The sequence below is a fragment of the Plasmodium sp. gorilla clade G2 genome (genome assembly GCF_900097015.1).
Source record: "Plasmodium sp. gorilla clade G2 genome assembly, chromosome: 14".
Classification (NCBI taxonomy): Eukaryota; Apicomplexa; class Aconoidasida; order Haemosporida; family Plasmodiidae; genus Plasmodium; species Plasmodium adleri (nom. inval.).
In genome coordinates this window covers 1507568-1526484 of record NC_041706.1, presented here as the reverse complement: position 1 = coordinate 1526484, position 18917 = coordinate 1507568, and the positions used below count along the sequence as shown (strand labels likewise).

The following is an 18917-nucleotide window of genomic DNA, read 5'->3' as shown; positions in this document are numbered from 1 at the left end:
TATTTTACTTCTACGATACACAAGGGTATATTTAACATACGTTATAAAGTATAAAAATGCTTACATGTTCATATAAAATATATCACTGTAAATAATTATATATATATATATATATATATATATATTATAACGTTAATGTGAACAGAACAATTTTTTTCTTTTCTAATATTTCAACAAATAAAATAGACTCGTAGGAAAAAAAAAAAAAAAAAAAAAAAGGGCAAGTTATTTTTAAATGTCATATAACGTTGGTATACTCTTATGTGTTTATCCAATGTAATCATACACATACATATAATTCATATTAAACTATATTAAATTATATACACATAAAGAAACAAATGTATTATTCTATATATATATCTTACAAATGTATATTATGGGTTTTTATATAAATTTAAGCATATATTAATTTATATTTATTTAACAATTAACAAATAAATAAAAAATAATAAAATAATAAAAATAAAAAAAAACATTACAATTTAATTAAATAAAATACATTAAAAAATGAAAATTCTGTAACATATATATTATATTTATGTAATATATATATTATGGTTATGTAATATATATATATATAGTATGGTTATGTAATATATACATATATTATGCTTATGTAATATATATTTTTAGTTTTAAAAATGATATATATATATATATATACATGTATTTTTTTTTTTTTTTTTTTTTTTAATGTTTTATATTTTTTACATTATATGTAACACATAAAAATGTGTATGTTGAAAATATTGTAAATTATGTAAAAAAAAGAAAAAAAAAAAAAAAAATTGAGAATACAAATAAGCTATCAAATTAATTTTAAAATAATAAAAATATATATATAATACAAATAAGGTATTTCAAAATGTTCTTTATTATATATTTTTTTTTTTTTTTATTTAATATATATATATATATATATATACACATATAAAAATTAATTTTTATAAATTAGTATATAAATAAAATATTATATACATATATATATTTTAAAGCACTTAAGGATTTAACATTAAGACCCTTTAAGAAATAAAAACATGGAAAATTTTTAACAAGGAAAAAAATTAAATATAAATATATTTATAAAGAAAAAAATAAATATACATGTACATAATAATAGTATATATTTATCATTAATGCAAACATATATGAATTTATAATTTCTAAAAAAATATAAATTTAATAAAAATAAAATTAAAGACTAATTGAATATAATAAAAAAAAAAAAAAACAAAGAAAAAACAAAGAAAAAAGAAAAATAAAAAAAGAAAAAGAATAACAAAAGGTTTAACTTAAAATATAAGGCTTTATGACTCAAAAATATATATACATTTTTATATCTAAAAAAAAAAAAAAAAAAAAATAGACATACAGAAGAACGTATCTGAAATGTTATAAAATAAAAGGCACATATATATATATATATTAAAGTGAAAAAAAAAAATATATGAATATAATATTTTTCATATGTCTACAATAATATATTTCTTACAAGTATGAATAAGAAATATATAATGTATTATATGTGTAATCATTTAAAGATGACACTTCATATAACAAATAAACAAAATGAAATAAAACAAAATATATATTAAAATGTCATAAAAAAAAGGTAAAAGAAATAAAAAAATAATAGAAAATAAAACAAAACAGAAAGAAACAAAAACAACATAAATGTTACATAAAATTTTATGTATTTTATATATATTATTTATTTATCTGTTTTATTATTTTTATTTTTTTTTTTTTTAACGTGTGTAAAATAAATAAGTATCATTTATATACTAATCGTCAGTAATCTTTTCCCTCTGAATTTAAAAAATCATGCACTTATTTACAGAATAATATATATATATATATATATATATAATATATATCATGCATATAAAATAAGTATATGTTATGTATTTATATATATACGTAAAATTTTTCTTTTCGGTATATATAAAAGTCATATATATTTTATTAATGAATTGTAGATTTTTTATTCATTTATTATTTTTTTGTTTTCTATGAATCCATCTATATATATATATATTTTTTTTTTTTTATAACAATATATTCATTATTATTTTTTCTTATATAGACAAGTATAAATATATATATATAAATATACAAAATAGGAATTTCATATATTACATGTGAATATATATAAATATATTATGTATATATAATATTTATAGATATATATATAAATATATTTTATGCATTATTACATCTCACCCGTTATCTTGTTAATGCTAATCTCATTTTCTCTTAAAAAAATCACTTTATAAATTTATAAAAATTATTTTAAACATATATATATATATATATATTTATAAATATAATTATGTAATATTATTAAAAAGAAGGGAAAATATATATATTAATATATGTACCCAATATATAAGTATATTATATATAATTTATAATAATATTTTAATGAAAAAAAAAAAAAAAAAAAAAAAAAAACAATTTTATTTAAAGTGCATGTAAAACTAAAACATTTATAAAATTATTAATTTATAAAGTTAAATGAAAAAAAATAAAATAATCAAAAAAAAAAAAAAAAAAAAAAAGAATTTTTTACAAAGTTCACAAAACTTATATTGATTATAAGAAAATATGAACTAATTAAAAATACAAAGACAAAAAAAACAGCAAAAAAAATAAAAATTACATGAAAAATTGAAATTTTTTTTTTCTATTTTACACATTAATATATACATATATAAGTTACAAAAATGATTATACATTTAAAAACAACTATGTATATAATAATATTTATATATTATAGTATAATATTATATATATATAAATATATAATTAAAAAAAAAAAAAAATGTTCTGTGCAAGACTTGAAATTATTTAAAAAAAAAAGCATATATAACAAAAATTTTGTTATTAAAAAATGAGGAAATTTTATATATTAATTATTATATATTTGAAAAAATCTAAAAAATATTAAGATTCTTTTTTTGGTTTTACTAATTATTTCCCATTTTTTTAGCTCTTTTTTATTTTTTTTGTTTATATTTTAATAATTTTTTGAATATTTTTTGATAATTTTTTGAATATTTTTTGATAATTTTTTTTGAATATTTTTTGATAGTTTTTTTTTGAATATTTTTTGATATTTTTTTGATAATTTTTTCGATAATCTTTTTTGAATATTTTTTTGATAATATTTTTAAATCATATATATTTTTTTTTTTTGATTAATTTTTTTTAATTTTTTCTGGTTCGCTTTATTTTTTTTTGTTTTTTTGTTTTTTTTTATTTTTAGTGCATATTAAAGTCTAAGAGCATCATTTTTGTGGTTCAACTTAAAATTAGCGTGCGACTTTTTTTTTTTTTTTTTTTTTATTTTTATTCTATAATTTTTAACTAAATCTCAAAAAAAAAAAAAAAAAAAAAAAAAGAAAAAAAAAAAAACTTAAAAAATTTAGAAATAATAATAATTTCAATTATAATTATATATATATAATAATATATTTTTTTTTTTTTTTTTTTTTTTTTATAAGAAATGTATATAATAATATAATAAAATATAAATGAAATAATTGGTATTTATATAATTATATTTTTTTTTGTGTTGTTGTGGTTGATAAAAATAAGATCAAATAAAAATAACCATTTTTTATAGATATATATATAAATACTTTTTAATTTTATTAGCTTTAAAAAAACAATACAAGTAAATTTGTTTAGTAATATATATTTTAGAACCCATTCAAAAAATAAAAAAAAAATAATAAAAAAAGAACAATTTTGTAAATATATATTTTTAATATGCTTTTTTTAAATGGATATCAAAATACTTTCTTTTTTCTTTTTAATTTCTCTTTATAGGTATATAATTAACATAAAATTAAATAAATTAGGGAAAGCAAAAAAAAAAAAAAAAAAAAAAAAAAAAAATTATTCTCAACCAAAAAAAAAAAAAATAAAATAAAATAAAATAGAAATAATGATTTAGAAAAAATATTAATAATTCTTTTTTACATTATTAGGATAAATATAATATTAAAAAGGAAAAAAATTTGTTAAAATATATGAACTGATTATTCGTTCCTTCAAGTTTTCATGTAAATATATATATTCCTAAAACCATTTTATAATACAATAAAAAGACAATTATATATATATATATATATATATATACTTTTTTTTTTTTTTTTTTTTCTTTGAATTATTCTATATCTTTTGATGACATTAAATATTCATACGTATTAGATATATAATATGATCTTAAAATATTTATGTTATTATTCTAAGAATTAGGTATAATTTCTTTTAATTTTTTAAATAAATTAAAAAAGGCATCAAATATATATATATATATATTTAAACCTTATACACATATAATCATATATATATAGAGATTAAAAAAAAAATTCTTATAAAACATTTGTATTTAATATATAAAAAAGAAGTTTTTTAAACTCCAATTTCCTAATCACTTTAACTTATATAATCTATAGATAAAGAATTAAAAAAAAAAAAAAAAAAAAAAAAGTAGTACATAATATCTTCTTCCTCTTTTTGGTTAAGCCTATGTAATACCGTTTTTAAAATCAAACATTACAATAAATAATATGATGATTTATTTCTCATACTATTATATTTTTATAATATCTATATGCTATTTTATTTGTATTTAAAATAAAAAATTACATTTTAAAATAATAATAACGTGTAATGAACATACCTAAAAGATTTTTAATCTAATAGAATAATGATCGATTAATATAAATTCTGTTCACTTTTATTTATTATTTTATTTTTTAATAACTTATATGTATTTAACGTTATTCAAAAATATAATATCAAAACTACAAATATAATTTGCATAATATTATATTAATGCATATATAATTTTAATTTCATTGTTTTGTATTATATATATATATATATATTTATTTATATGTATTTTTAATTTTTTTTTAAATATACATTTAATACAACCTATAATACATGTGTATATAACTATAAAATGTTTTAGATACATTTTCAAGGAAAATTACTCTTTTATTAAATATATAATATATATATGTTTGTATTTTTTTTTTATTTACTTTTTTTTAATTTTTTTTTTTTTTTTTGTGAAAATTAATGCAATTAATATGTTTTTCATTTAACTTAATAAATAAATAATATATATAAGAAAAAATAATTTAAAACATATAATTATTGATATATATATATTATATATATATATAAATTAATAAAATAACACAATGATAATGTACACATAATATATTACATAAAATATTTTTTATTAAAAATACATACATATATAATAAATATATATATATATATATATTTAACATATTATGTATACAATAAAATAATGGAAAAATTATATGATTTAATTGTGCTATTTTTTTGTTAAAATGTTCAAGACTTTTAATGTAAAAAATTCTATTTTTTTATCTTTCATATTATAATGTTCTTATATATTATTTTATTATATATATATATATATTATTTTTTTTTGTTAATAATTTCCAACGTGGGATAAATCAGAAAACGGGAAAAAATATATGTATATAGATATATATAAATTTATATATATTTTTTTTTTTTTTTTTTTTTTTATTTATGACAAATGTCTAGGTAATATACAAATTTTTGTGATACAATTTTTGACATAAAGGATAAAAAATATATATATGCAGGAAAAAAAAAATATATATATATATATATAATATATATATAATATATATAATATTTATATGTATTATTTTATTTTTTTTTTGACTCTGAAATAAAATATATATGTAAATATATATATATATATTTATTTATTTATATAATGAATAATATTAAATATGTACAACTTTTTTATAAATGTAAAATATTTCGAAAAAATGGCTTGAATAGAATAATTAGAAGAGATGGTGGTACATTTAATCATAACATAAAAGAAAATGAACGTATTCCTGCAGCATCTGAAGATCCAAGTTATAAAAATTTATTTGATCATGCAGAGGATATAAAATTATGGGAAATTGAAGAAAAACAAAATGTGTGTCATAAAAAAGTTGAAGATTTATCAGAATTAGTTGAACCATCAAATCATCCACATCAATATGAAGGTATATTTGCAAGAACAAGATATGCTCATTATAATCAAACAGCTGAGCCAGTATTTCCAAGAAAACCAGATTTAGAGAAAGGTGAATTGGCTAGTGGAGCAAATGTAACAAGAACTGATGTTTGGCATAATCCTAAAGAACCAGCAATTGTATCAATTGGAAAATTTGAACCAAGAAATTTTCGACCTGCTGGTTATGCAGAAAATTGTCCTAATCCTGAAAGTATTAACTCAGATCATCATCCTGATTTTCGAGAATATAGATTAAGAAGTGGAAATGAAGATAGAAGATCATTTATGTATTTTATTAGTGCATCCTATTTTTTTATTATGTCATCAATTATGAGATCTGCTATATGTAAATCTGTTCATTTTTTTTGGATTTCAAAAGATCTAGTTGCTGGAGGTACCACAGAATTAGATATGAGAACAGTAAATCCAGGAGAACATGTTGTTATTAAATGGAGAGGGAAACCTGTATTCGTTAAACATAGAACACCTGAAGATATTCAAAGAGCAAAAGAAGATGATAAATTAATTCAAACCATGAGAGATCCACAATTAGATTCAGATCGTACTATTAAACCAGAATGGCTAGTCAATATAGGTATATGTACTCACCTAGGTTGTGTTCCAGCTCAAGGTGGAAATTATAGTGGATATTTTTGCCCTTGTCACGGTTCCCATTATGATAATTCTGGTAGAATCAGACAAGGACCTGCACCTTCCAATTTAGAAGTACCTCCTTATGAATTTGTTGATGAAAATACCATAAAAATTGGATAAACTATGTTGAAATTAAACACTAACAAGAATATGTATATGAAAAAATATATATATATGTATATATGTTGTATATATTTATTTTTTTTTATTTATATTTATTTTTTTTTTAAATGTTGTACATTATATTTGTGTATATTTATGGGGTTTTCAAAATTTTAACAACGAAAAAATAAAACAATTATATATATATATATATATATATATATATATATATTCATTTATTTATTATTATTTTTTTTTTTTTCGCATAAGCACATATTTATACACCTATATATTTAAAACACGTACAAATAAAAATTTGTTTATAGGTATATATATTTATATGTGTATATATAAAAATATTATTACAAAAAAAATATATTTTTTTAATAATTTTATGTACATATACTTAATGCTAATATGAATCTAATGTTTTTATTTTTTTTCAAATAATAATATTTAATAACTGTTGTGAATAGTTTCTAACAGTTTTATTTAAAAAATTAAACAAATAAAAAAAAAAAAAAAACAATAAATAAAAAATAAAAAATTTATAAAAATTATAAAAAATACAGAAAATATAAAATGTGGTATAAAAAAACATGAACTTTATTTATTAAAATGGATTGTAGACATTTGTGTATATTATTACATGCCCACACCTTAAAAACATGTATAAAAAAAAAGAGAGGAAAAAGAAAAAATGTATTAAAACAACTAAAAATAAAAATATATATATATATATATATATATTGTAGAAAAGGGTTATCCATATATTCATTATTAAATCATATATAACAAATAAGATAATCAAATATTATAAAAAAAAAAAAAATTTTAAATATATATATATATTCATTTATTGTGACATGTACACGTTTTTACGTATGCATTTAATTTGTTTGATAAATGCTTATAGAACATGAAACATAAAAAATTATTAACTATAAAAATGATAAAAAGAATATAAAAAAATATTACATAAAAATTGTTAGTAAAAATTTGGTACCAATTTCTATAATGATAATTAGCATTATTATTGTTATTATTTATATTATTCATATGGTTGATGTTATTATTTGTATTATTGATATTATTATTATTATTTATATGATTATCCTTTGTGGTGTAATTCATAAATGTATTTGTATTTATATTATATGAGAAACCATTTATTATATACCTTTTAAATATATTTTTCCAATATTTAAATTTGTATATGAACAATTGTACAAATTTTAAATTTACTAAAAAATCGAATATGTTCAAATAAACTGTTTGAAGACGATCAACTTGTGAATTATAATATATGAGTGGTGTTTTAAATATATCATTATGACAATGATTTTCATAATATAAAAAATTGAATAAACTTTTTTTTTTTTCTTTTATAATAAAGTCTGTATTTTTTTGATGATATCCATTTTTGTTATGCAATAAAATATTTTGATCATCATCACACATAGGATAATTTCCAGTTCTTATTTTTTCAAATAGATATTTTCTTTCAAATTCATCATATAAGAAATTTTGTAAATATTTACATAGATATTTTAATGAATCCATATTTTTACTTTTATCATTAATTTGTTCTACACATATTTCTTTTAATATTTTATAAAAGGTATCTGAATTTTTTTTATTCATATTTAAATCTTTCATATGTTTTTCATTAATCATAATATATTTTAATAATAAACTTATAGTATTCTGTAAAATTTTAAAATTTGATAACATATGATATATAATTTTTGTTTTATTATTTGTTATTTTTATAATATCTCTTAATTTAGTTAAAAGATAATTATTTTTAGTTTCTATAGTTTTTATTTTATCAACTAATGTTAATAATGCATGTCCTCTAGTATTTTTTGATTTTTCTTCGATTTTTTCTTCTCTTATACAATTTTCTTCATTTGGAAAATTTAAATTTTCATCAATAATTTTATTATCATATTCTTCAATAAAATTAATTTTTTTTTTATTTTTTTTTATTTGTTCTTTTCTCTTTTTATTAAATTTGACATTTTCATTTCTTTCATTATTTTTTTCTGTTATTAAAGAAATGTTTTTACTATTTCCTTTATTTCTTTTATATGTATTATTATTATCATTATCATCATCATGTGTATAATTATCAGAAACATTATCATCATATTCACTAATAATATCATATACATCATGGATAAGTTTATTATTTGATTCTTCATTTTTTTTAATTTCATTCAAAATTTTTATACTACTACTGTCATTACTATCCTTATCTTCATCATATATTATATTTTCTTTAATTTTCTTTTTCATACATTTCTCATATTTTGAATCTTTCTTTTCATACTTATCAATATAATAATTCGAATATATAATATTTTCCATATCTCCTATAGTTAAACATACATTTTCTAAGAAGTTTTTTTTGGGGTTTATAATTATTCTATTTGTAAGATAATAATTCAAATATGACTTTTTATTATTTTCATCATACTGATAATGCTCACCATAAACAACATTACTATTATTATCATTATTATCATTATTATTGTTATTATTATTATTATTATTATTGTCAATGTCATCATTGTCGTCATAATAAAAATACTCATCATTATAACTATCATTATTATATAAATAATTTGGTATAATATTAAATTTTCTGTAAGAATTTATTTTTTCTTTTCCTTCAATATCCTCTTTATCATAAAAATAATTTTCATTTTCATATATATCCTCTTTATTAATATCAACCTTCCAATTCATTTCATTTTTTTTCAATTCCATAAGTATCATGTTTGTTAAAAACCATGTTATATAATTAGTTAAATAATATTCCTTATTTTTTGAAAAGAAATATATATCAGATAAGGACATATACTTTTTATTATTTCGATTTTTTATATAATAAGACATTTGAATATTTTCTAAATACTTATCGAATGAAGACAGTTTTGTTTTTTCCATACGATAATGTAGATACATAATGATATAATTTTCATTCATCTTAATATATCCTTTATTAGTAATATTATTATTATATGTATTATTGTTTTTATTTATTTTTTTTAAAAAGAGAGAACTAAAATTCTTCTTCAAAAAACAATTTTGTTTAATATAACTTGTTAACATTTTTTGCAAAAATATATTTATATAATTTTTTTTTTTTTTTTTTTTTATTATGCTATTTATATTATTAAAAAGGTAATTCAATAAAATATCTAAACAATCATTCATTTGATATATCATATCATTTTTGTTATAAATCCAAAAATTTAAGAAATAAATATATGGTAACTTTCTATATACAAATTTGTGAAAAAATAATATAATGCTATTAAATATATTTTGTTTCATTTTTATTTTTTGTTCTTCTACTTTTTGAAGTTCATTGTTTTTTATATTATTATGTAATATAGGAATATAATTTAATTTCTGTCTCTTTTGTAAATATTTATATATATCATTTATTAATTTATCTCTTCGACATGTATTAGAAGAACTATTATTATCATTATTATCATATTCGTTATTAAAAATATGATGATGAGCACCTACAAAAACTCTTTTCTTCTTCAAAATTTTATAACTTTTATATATATCAACACATTTCATTTTGTTATAAAAAGTACTTAAATATTTTCTTTCTAATGTATATAAAAGAGTAATATGTTTATTATTATTATTATTATTATTATTATTATTATTTTCTTTTGACCAATTGTTAATTAAATTGGTACAATATTTTATAAATTCAAAATGGTAAGTATTATGTGGTTTTAATTTATATATGACATATAAAATCATATAATTTTCATAAGGTTTTCTTCTATAAATTTTTTTTTTCTTCTTTATTGTTTCACTCATATTTATTCTTTCTTTTATATCTTCATAATTATTATATACATAATATGGTAAAAATTTACTTCTGATTATATCTTCATTAATATATAAAATATCATTCATATTATTTTTATGTATATGTATATATTTCAATACACTCTTGTTATCATAATATGAACAGTATGAGAATTTTAAATATATTTTATTTTTAAACTTGTGGGATATAAATATATTTCTAAAGAAATAAAAATGAGGTGACAAGTAAATATTTTTTAATTTATTCATACTTTCGTCGTTAAAATAATGATTATCAAATATATATTTTTTTGTAAATATATTTTTTATATTTAAACGAGATATCCATATTTTAGACAATAATTTTTTATTATCAACTAGACAAACTAAATCAGCATTACATAATATATTTGAAAAGAACAAAGAATATATCATATGTTGAACTATTATAATATGATTTTTATTAAATGTATGTAATGATATATAATCATCATTAATATTAATATATTTCTTTCTTCCTTTTTTTATTTCTCCTCTATTCATGATGCTAAAATATGGACTTTTTACAAATCCTTCCTTTTTATATATTGTATATATAAGAGGTATCCATTTTTTCCTTTTTAATAAAAAGTGTATACTTGAAAATGGTAATAATTTAATTAGAGCCCCATACTTATTTTTTATATTCATTATTAAATTATATATATATTTTTTTTGTTCTTCCTGTTTTATATATAATTTTTGATATATCTCATTATCATAATATTCATATGATTTGTTTTCATGATTTTCTTTTAATACTTTAATGAAATTTATAAAATTGATATACTTTTTATTTATATATTTATATCTAGTCGTTATATAAAATCTGTTCATAAAATGTGATGAATGGATTTTATTTTTTAACATATTAAAATGATATAATTCATTTTTAATATGTTGATTAAATAAATAATATAATACAATCAATATATTGTAATAAACATTTTTATGAAATATATGACTTTTCTTTTTTTGTGCATTTTGATTATTTTTTATATTTATATATATATTTTTTTTATTATGTTCATCATCCATATGATCATGTTCTCTTTTTATATTTTTATAAGATGAACATTTATTTAATTCTTTTGTATTAGTTGTTTGAATTATTTTTTTTTTTTTTTTTATATGATAATCTTCTTTCATACTATCTTTATTATTTTTTTGTATGACATACATATCATTTTGTTGAATTGGATTAGAGTCATCTATTTTTTGTTGTTCATCATTAAAATAATTTTCTTTTAAAATATCTTTATCAAATAATTCATAATTCATTAATTCATTTTCTATTAATTCGGTATCCATTAATTCTTTTTCAATCATATCAGTATCAAATAAATTGGTATGCATAAATTCATTTTCTATTAATTTGGTATCTAATAATTCTTTTTCTATTTGTTTTGTATTTATGAGATCTTTATCTATTAATTTGGTATCTATAGACTTGGCTGTTGTCCTTGTACTTTTTTTTTTCTTCTTTTTTTTCTCATCATTTGTTTTGATATTATCATAATATAAATCATTCATATGAATGTTATCATTACTATTACCACTACCATCATTTGTATTATTTTTTTTTTTTGTTGTCTTCTTTCCTTTAGTTGTGCTTGATAAAGTATCATCAACTGATTCATTACTTTCATATAATTCTTCCAAATTTTCAATAATTTCTTGATCATATAAATCTTCATTATTTTGATCCATATAATTATCTTGTAGATCTTTTTCAATTTTATTAATATTTTCATCTGAATATATTTTATCACTTAACATATCAACTCCAGAAGATGCAAATATTTGAAGATGTGTCAAAGTACAATAATAATTATTTTCTAAATTATGATGAGATAATACATGAAACTTTAAATATTTCACCCAACAATTATCTTCATCATAATTTTTACAATATTCATATATATTAAATAATTCAAAACTTTTAGTAAAATTTGTTGATATCTTTCCTAATTTTTTCCATTTAGTAGCTGGATATACATCACTACCTAAAATTTCTATTACCTTAAAATTTGATGCATAATGTTCTAAAGAAACTAAGCCTATCTTTTCTATATGTATAATATCACTAAATGAATATATCCACCATATATCAGAATTACATGGTGTTAACATATAACTATCATAATCATATTGTTGAATAGATCTAATGTTAATTATGCCTTTGCTATATTCTATAATCTTAGTACCTGTATCAAGTGACCCAAAATCAATTTTTAATTTTAGGCTCGTTAGGTTGTAGTTCTCCCCCAAAATGTACTTCTCTAAAAAATGAAAATATATATATATATATATATATATATATATATATATACTTTAATACATCTACATACTTATATTTTTGTTTACATATATATATGCAATACATATAAAATACATACACACAAATATATATATATATATATATATATATATATATATATATATTCATATTCTTTTTATATATACCTGTTGATGAATTTGTAAAATTCGTGTTGAGATCATTCCTATATATCGTTGCTTTTGGTGTAAAAAAGCTTTTTATAAGAAAGAACAAAAAGTTTACTGATATTAAAAACCACCATATCATATTTATATCTCTTTATTTTTTTTTTTTATTATAAATGTTTATGGAATATTTTTAGTTTATTTATTTGTTATTTGTTATTTGTTATTTGTTTATTTGCTTATTTGTTTCTTTTTTTTTTTTTTTTTTTTTTTTTTTTGGTTCATTATTATGTAAAAATAATTTCTTTTATATTATTTTTAATATGATTCATTATAAGGTATTATTATAATACACATATATAAACATTATATATTTAATAAGATAAATAATGTACTTTAAATTATTGTATATTCATAATGTGTCACGATTTTTTTATAAAGACTTATCAATAAATAAAAATATAATATACATATATATATATATATATATATATATTTATTTATTTATTTATTTCATTACTGTTGAGCTTTATAAAATATATATTTTATAAAAGTTTAATATCATATATTTCTTCTCTCATAAATATGTTTCATTAGAACTTATAGTTCTTATATTATCTCTATATTTTTTGTGTGTGATGAATATAATATATATATATAATTTATCTACACTTTCAAAATGTTTCATATATGACATTATATATACATATATTTTTTTCATATATATATATAAAAATTATATTTTACATATAATTAATTAGTCTAATATTTTTTACAATCTTAATTTCCTTGTCACATTTAATTATAATGTTGCAAAAAAAATAAATATAAAAAATATATGGATTTCACATATTTTCTTTTTATATTATATTAATTTTAAGTCAAACAAAAAAAAAAAAAAGAAAAAATAAAATAATAATACATATATATAATATATTTATATGTAATGTATTCTTTTGAACGTTAAAAAAAATATAAACAAAAATTCATATATTTAAATAAAAAAAACAAAAAAAAAAAAAAAAAAAAAAAAAAAAAAAAAAGAAATTATATTATATATATATATATATATATATATTTATATAATAATACAAATGAGAAAAAAAAGTACTCTTTTTTTTTTTTTTTTTTAAAGGAAAAAAAAATTCCGATTATTTTATATTATTTTTTTTTTTTTTGCAAAGGTATATTAAAATAAAAAAAAAAAAATAATAAAAATATAAAATTAAATAATATTATACATATATATATAATAATATATCATAAAGAAAAAGAGAATTTTATATGGTTCTGTTCAGCCTATATAATAAATATATATATAATATATTATATATATTATATAACTTGGTATTAATTTTTATTTTAAAACTTATATATAATATTATATTTATAAATATATAAATGTTTCATATATTTATTTATTTAACCATTTCATTTACTATATATAATATATATATTATAATATTTCTTAATTTTCTTATATTTCACAAAAATTATAAAAAAATATATTATGCTTAATATATATATATATATATATATAAAGCCTTTTTTTTATTAATTTATATATAACATTGAACCACATAAATTACTTAATAACTCTATTTTAATTTTTAAGAACTTATTGAAATAATATTTAACAATATTTTGATATTCCAATTTGTTCTTAAAAAATATTTTATTCAATTCTTTAACAGGTAAGAGGATTTGATCAAGGTCTTTCGAAGAACAAAAAAAAAAAAAAAAAAAAAAAAAAGAAAAAAGAGAAAACAAATATGTATATAAATATATATATATATATATATATATATATATATATATATTTATATATAATATTTTAAATAAAGTACCTGTTGGTATACCACTATTATGATCAAAAAAATAAAAACAGAAATTTAGCTTCTTCAAATGTAAAACAAAGTATAAAATGTGAAAATCGATTAAGAGATTTTCCATATACTTTATTATCTAAAAAATAAAAAAAAATATTATATATATATATATGTATATATTTCTTAATTACGGTTTTATTTTAAAGACAAAAAAAAAAAAAAAAAAAAAAATTCATTTTATGAATAAATATATAAACTAACCATATTACGAAATTTTATCAAAATATTTTGGTTAGCCTTAAGTTTTAATAAACAAATATTTATATTCCTAAATATTTTTATCTTTTTATGTTTCCATACAACACATTGAATATATGGGTACAACAACTTTTCAACATTGTTATTTGACACATGTTTTAAAAAGTCATTTCTTTCAATATTATTAAATATGATTGTATCATTAGTAAAATAATTAAAATATTTGTTCATGTATTCATTATTTATTATAGTCATATTATCAGTTGTAAAACATAAGTGTGACATATTTTGTATATCACTGTTAAGAAATAAAGAATGGTTAAAATTTTGTTTTATTAACGTTACATAGCTAAAATTAATAATTTCTGAGGACTTATAATTTTTATTTAATAATATCAAGTTGTATTGAATACATAATATATAATAAATTTTATCCTTTAAAAAATAAGGGCTGTTAAAAGAAATATCATTTGAATATATATTCTTAATAAGAACAAAAAGCATTACACTATTACTAATATTATTATTATTACATATATGCATCTTCTTATTATTATGTTTTATATTTTTTATTTTCTTAATTAAATAACATATCTTGCCTATCATTAAATTGATATAGTTATCTCTTAACATAGAATGGTGACTACTCATTTGTTTCTCCATTTTTTTCTTTTGCATATAATTTTTATAATCAGCATAAAAATTATTCAAAAGAATATCTTGATTCAACATATCCTTAATTATGGATTTTTTTTTTTTCTTTGTTATTTCGTTTTTAATATTTTCTATAGACATAAAATTGTTAGAAGTTTGTGAATCATGTGATTTCTTATATATATCAATAATAAATTCATTATATTTAAAGTTATATAGAAATGAAAAACAGAAATATAAAAATAAATGGGAAATTATTAAATTTTCATAATTTAATATATAAGAGGTATCATTTAAATTACTAATTGAATATGAAAGATCTAATAACAAAATACTTATCATATTTCTTAAATATATTTTTTCCTTATCTTTATTCTTATAAATCTTTTGTATTAAATTAAAAACATAAATCATTGTCTTTATTATTTGGAAAGTAATTTTTAATTTTAAAAGTTCACAATTTTCTTTTATATTTTTATAGTACTCATTATTTGAAAAGAATTCTATACTCATATCATTAAGTACTATATTTTGTTCTGAGCAAATAATATCTTTTGCAAATATTTCTTTTTGAATTCCATTTTTTTTCTGTTTTCTTAATACATCCATATATTTTAATAACATATCTGAAAAGGATAAATTAATTATATTTAAATATTTTGTTTTTTCTGAAATATCTAATATTTTCTTATTTACATTTTTATCATTCTCATTAATATTAGTATTATATATAAGACGTTTTAAAAAATGAATATTTTGTACTATAAAATTGAATTCATTTTGTGAATCGTCACTTATATAACTTAATAATATTTTTAATATTTCATTGGTAATATTTATATTTTCAATATAATTTTTACATTTTTCTATTTCTATAATTTTTTCGTAAAAGACACTTTCATTTTTTAACAACATAAGTAAGATATATATATCCAATAAAAATTTGGATAAATTCAAAGATTCTATATTATTTAAAAAACTATATATTTTATTTTGTCTATATAAAATATTATATAAGCACAAAAATATGTTTATAACATTTTTATAAAATAAATTTAAATTTTTTAAATAATATGATCTTTTCAATGTTATATATATGTTAAGGGGGAAACTATCATCAATATCTTTATTCTTTGATATCTCCAAATTTAAGGTGTATAAATTATTTTTTATATCTTTGATGTCTAAATGATGAGGGGATAAAATAATATACATAAGAATATATGTATATATGTAAATATATATATATATATATATATATATATATAATTATATCCATATTTGTTATTACTTAAAACATTTTTATGAAGAAGAAAATCCTTTATTACTTCAAAAAATTTAATATTATTCATTTCCAGTTTTATACTTTTATAAATAGGAGATGGTAAATGGTCTTGAATATTCTGAATAGAAATAAAAAGGCTTTCAACATCAATCCATTTTCCCTTCTTCTTAATACTAGCATATATTTTTCTTAATATAACCATTACATATATAATATAAAGATATTTGATATAATTTTGAGATTTTATTTCTTCTAATGAATTAAAAATTTTTAATATATTTTCTTCTTTATGCATAAATTCACAATTTTTATTTTCAACATTATATGTTTTAATTTCTTCATTTATTAGGTCTATACATTTGTCACATTCTTCAATACATTTATCTAGGTTGTTTGTTAATAGATATAATAAGGAAATGTTAGCTGATACTTTAATATGCTCCTCTTTTATTAATTTGTTTCCTATAATATTAATGGAATAATAAAAATAAATATAAATATATAAATATAAATATATATATATATATATATATACATGTCTTATAATATTTATATGCATACCCTTCGAAATACATTCCGTTATCGATTTTAATACTTCTAATGAACTTTTAAAATCCAAATTTCTAAAAAACATTTTTTTTGCCTTTTCAATTAGTATAATTAAAAAAAAGTTTTTCGTCGATGAATAATTAGATAAGGATTTTTTTAAATTCCTAGATTCTCTTGCAGGAAGTTCGTTTTTTTTTAATTGTGTAAATTTCAATTCTATAACTTTCTTTTCATTATGATTATTTCCAATAACTGGTTTTTCATTTTTTATATTATTCTTATAAAATATTAACTTATTTTTATTTATATCACTTTCATTATTATTATGTAAATTATTTTCACACTCTTGATTATAATTACTATTATTATTATTATTATTATTATCTATGGGTATGTGATTTTTATTGTATATATCATCCTTATTATTAGATATATCATTTTCATCCTTCCAACCTTCTGTTTTATCATCATATATAAAATCGATAGCCCTCTTTTTAATATTCTCCTTTTGAATTTTAAATTGTTCATGTTTTACCTCTTCCAATTTACATTGAATTTTTTGTGCTTCATCTTCTAACTTCTTTAAAAATTCTTTATTCAAACTTTTCTCTTTTTTCATCATTTTTTTCAAATGTTCTAAACTATCCATCCTTCTTTTATTCATAAAAGCTTTAAATATATGTTCTTTTGACATGATATTATTTTTTTCTTCCTTTGAACATTTTAATAAATTTGGACATACTTCGTTTTTATAAATAACAAATATAGAGAAAAAATGTAAATAACCCCACAATTTCTTTTCTTTTTTTTTTAAATTTAAAATTAATATTTTTTTGTTCTTCCGTATTTTTATATCACCCTTTTTTATACTTATCCTATCATATAAATCTATATTTATAGCATCATTTTTATCAACTATTTTAATATAAGCTTCTGTTATTAATATGTCTTGGGTATTACATAATTCAAAATAATCATAATTCTCAACAAAAAAAAAATCACCAGAATTAAGAAAATTATAAAATACTTTTTTTCCTTCGTCCTTTTCTTTATTTATTGTTATTTCTATTTGTTCAAAATCTTCCCTCCAATTTAATTCCATCTTATTAAAATAAAATGAAATTATATGGTGAAATTTTATTAATTTTTTTTTCGATTT

General features: G+C 16.4%; 3 protein-coding genes across 3 annotated transcripts; 1 reads left to right on the top strand and 2 right to left on the bottom strand.

Annotated features, from left to right (window-relative positions):
• Positions 1–5803: 5803 nt before the first annotated feature.
• PADL01_1439400 (ubiquinol-cytochrome c reductase iron-sulfur subunit, putative) lies at positions 5804–6871 on the top strand (the record flags this gene model as incomplete). The annotated part of the gene is made up of 1 exon (XM_028684673.1): positions 5804–6871. One exon carries the CDS (start codon positions 5804–5806, stop codon positions 6869–6871), a length of 1068 nt encoding a protein of 355 aa, XP_028540727.1.
• Positions 6872–7705: 834 nt separating this feature from the next.
• PADL01_1439300 (conserved Plasmodium protein, unknown function) lies at positions 7706–13325 on the bottom strand (the record flags this gene model as incomplete). Its single annotated transcript, XM_028684672.1, has 2 exons — positions 7706–13020; positions 13205–13325. 2 exons carry the CDS (start codon positions 13323–13325, stop codon positions 7706–7708), a joined length of 5436 nt encoding a protein of 1811 aa, XP_028540726.1.
• Positions 13326–14737: 1412 nt separating this feature from the next.
• On the bottom strand, positions 14738–18860 carry PADL01_1439200 (conserved Plasmodium protein, unknown function; the record flags this gene model as incomplete). The annotated part of the gene is made up of 5 exons (XM_028684671.1): positions 14738–14898; positions 15031–15148; positions 15274–17108; positions 17216–17671; positions 17771–18860. The coding sequence occupies 5 exons, from the start codon at positions 18858–18860 to the stop codon at positions 14738–14740; spliced, it is 3660 nt and encodes a 1219-aa protein (XP_028540725.1).
• Between the last annotated feature and the right edge of the window lie 57 nt (positions 18861–18917).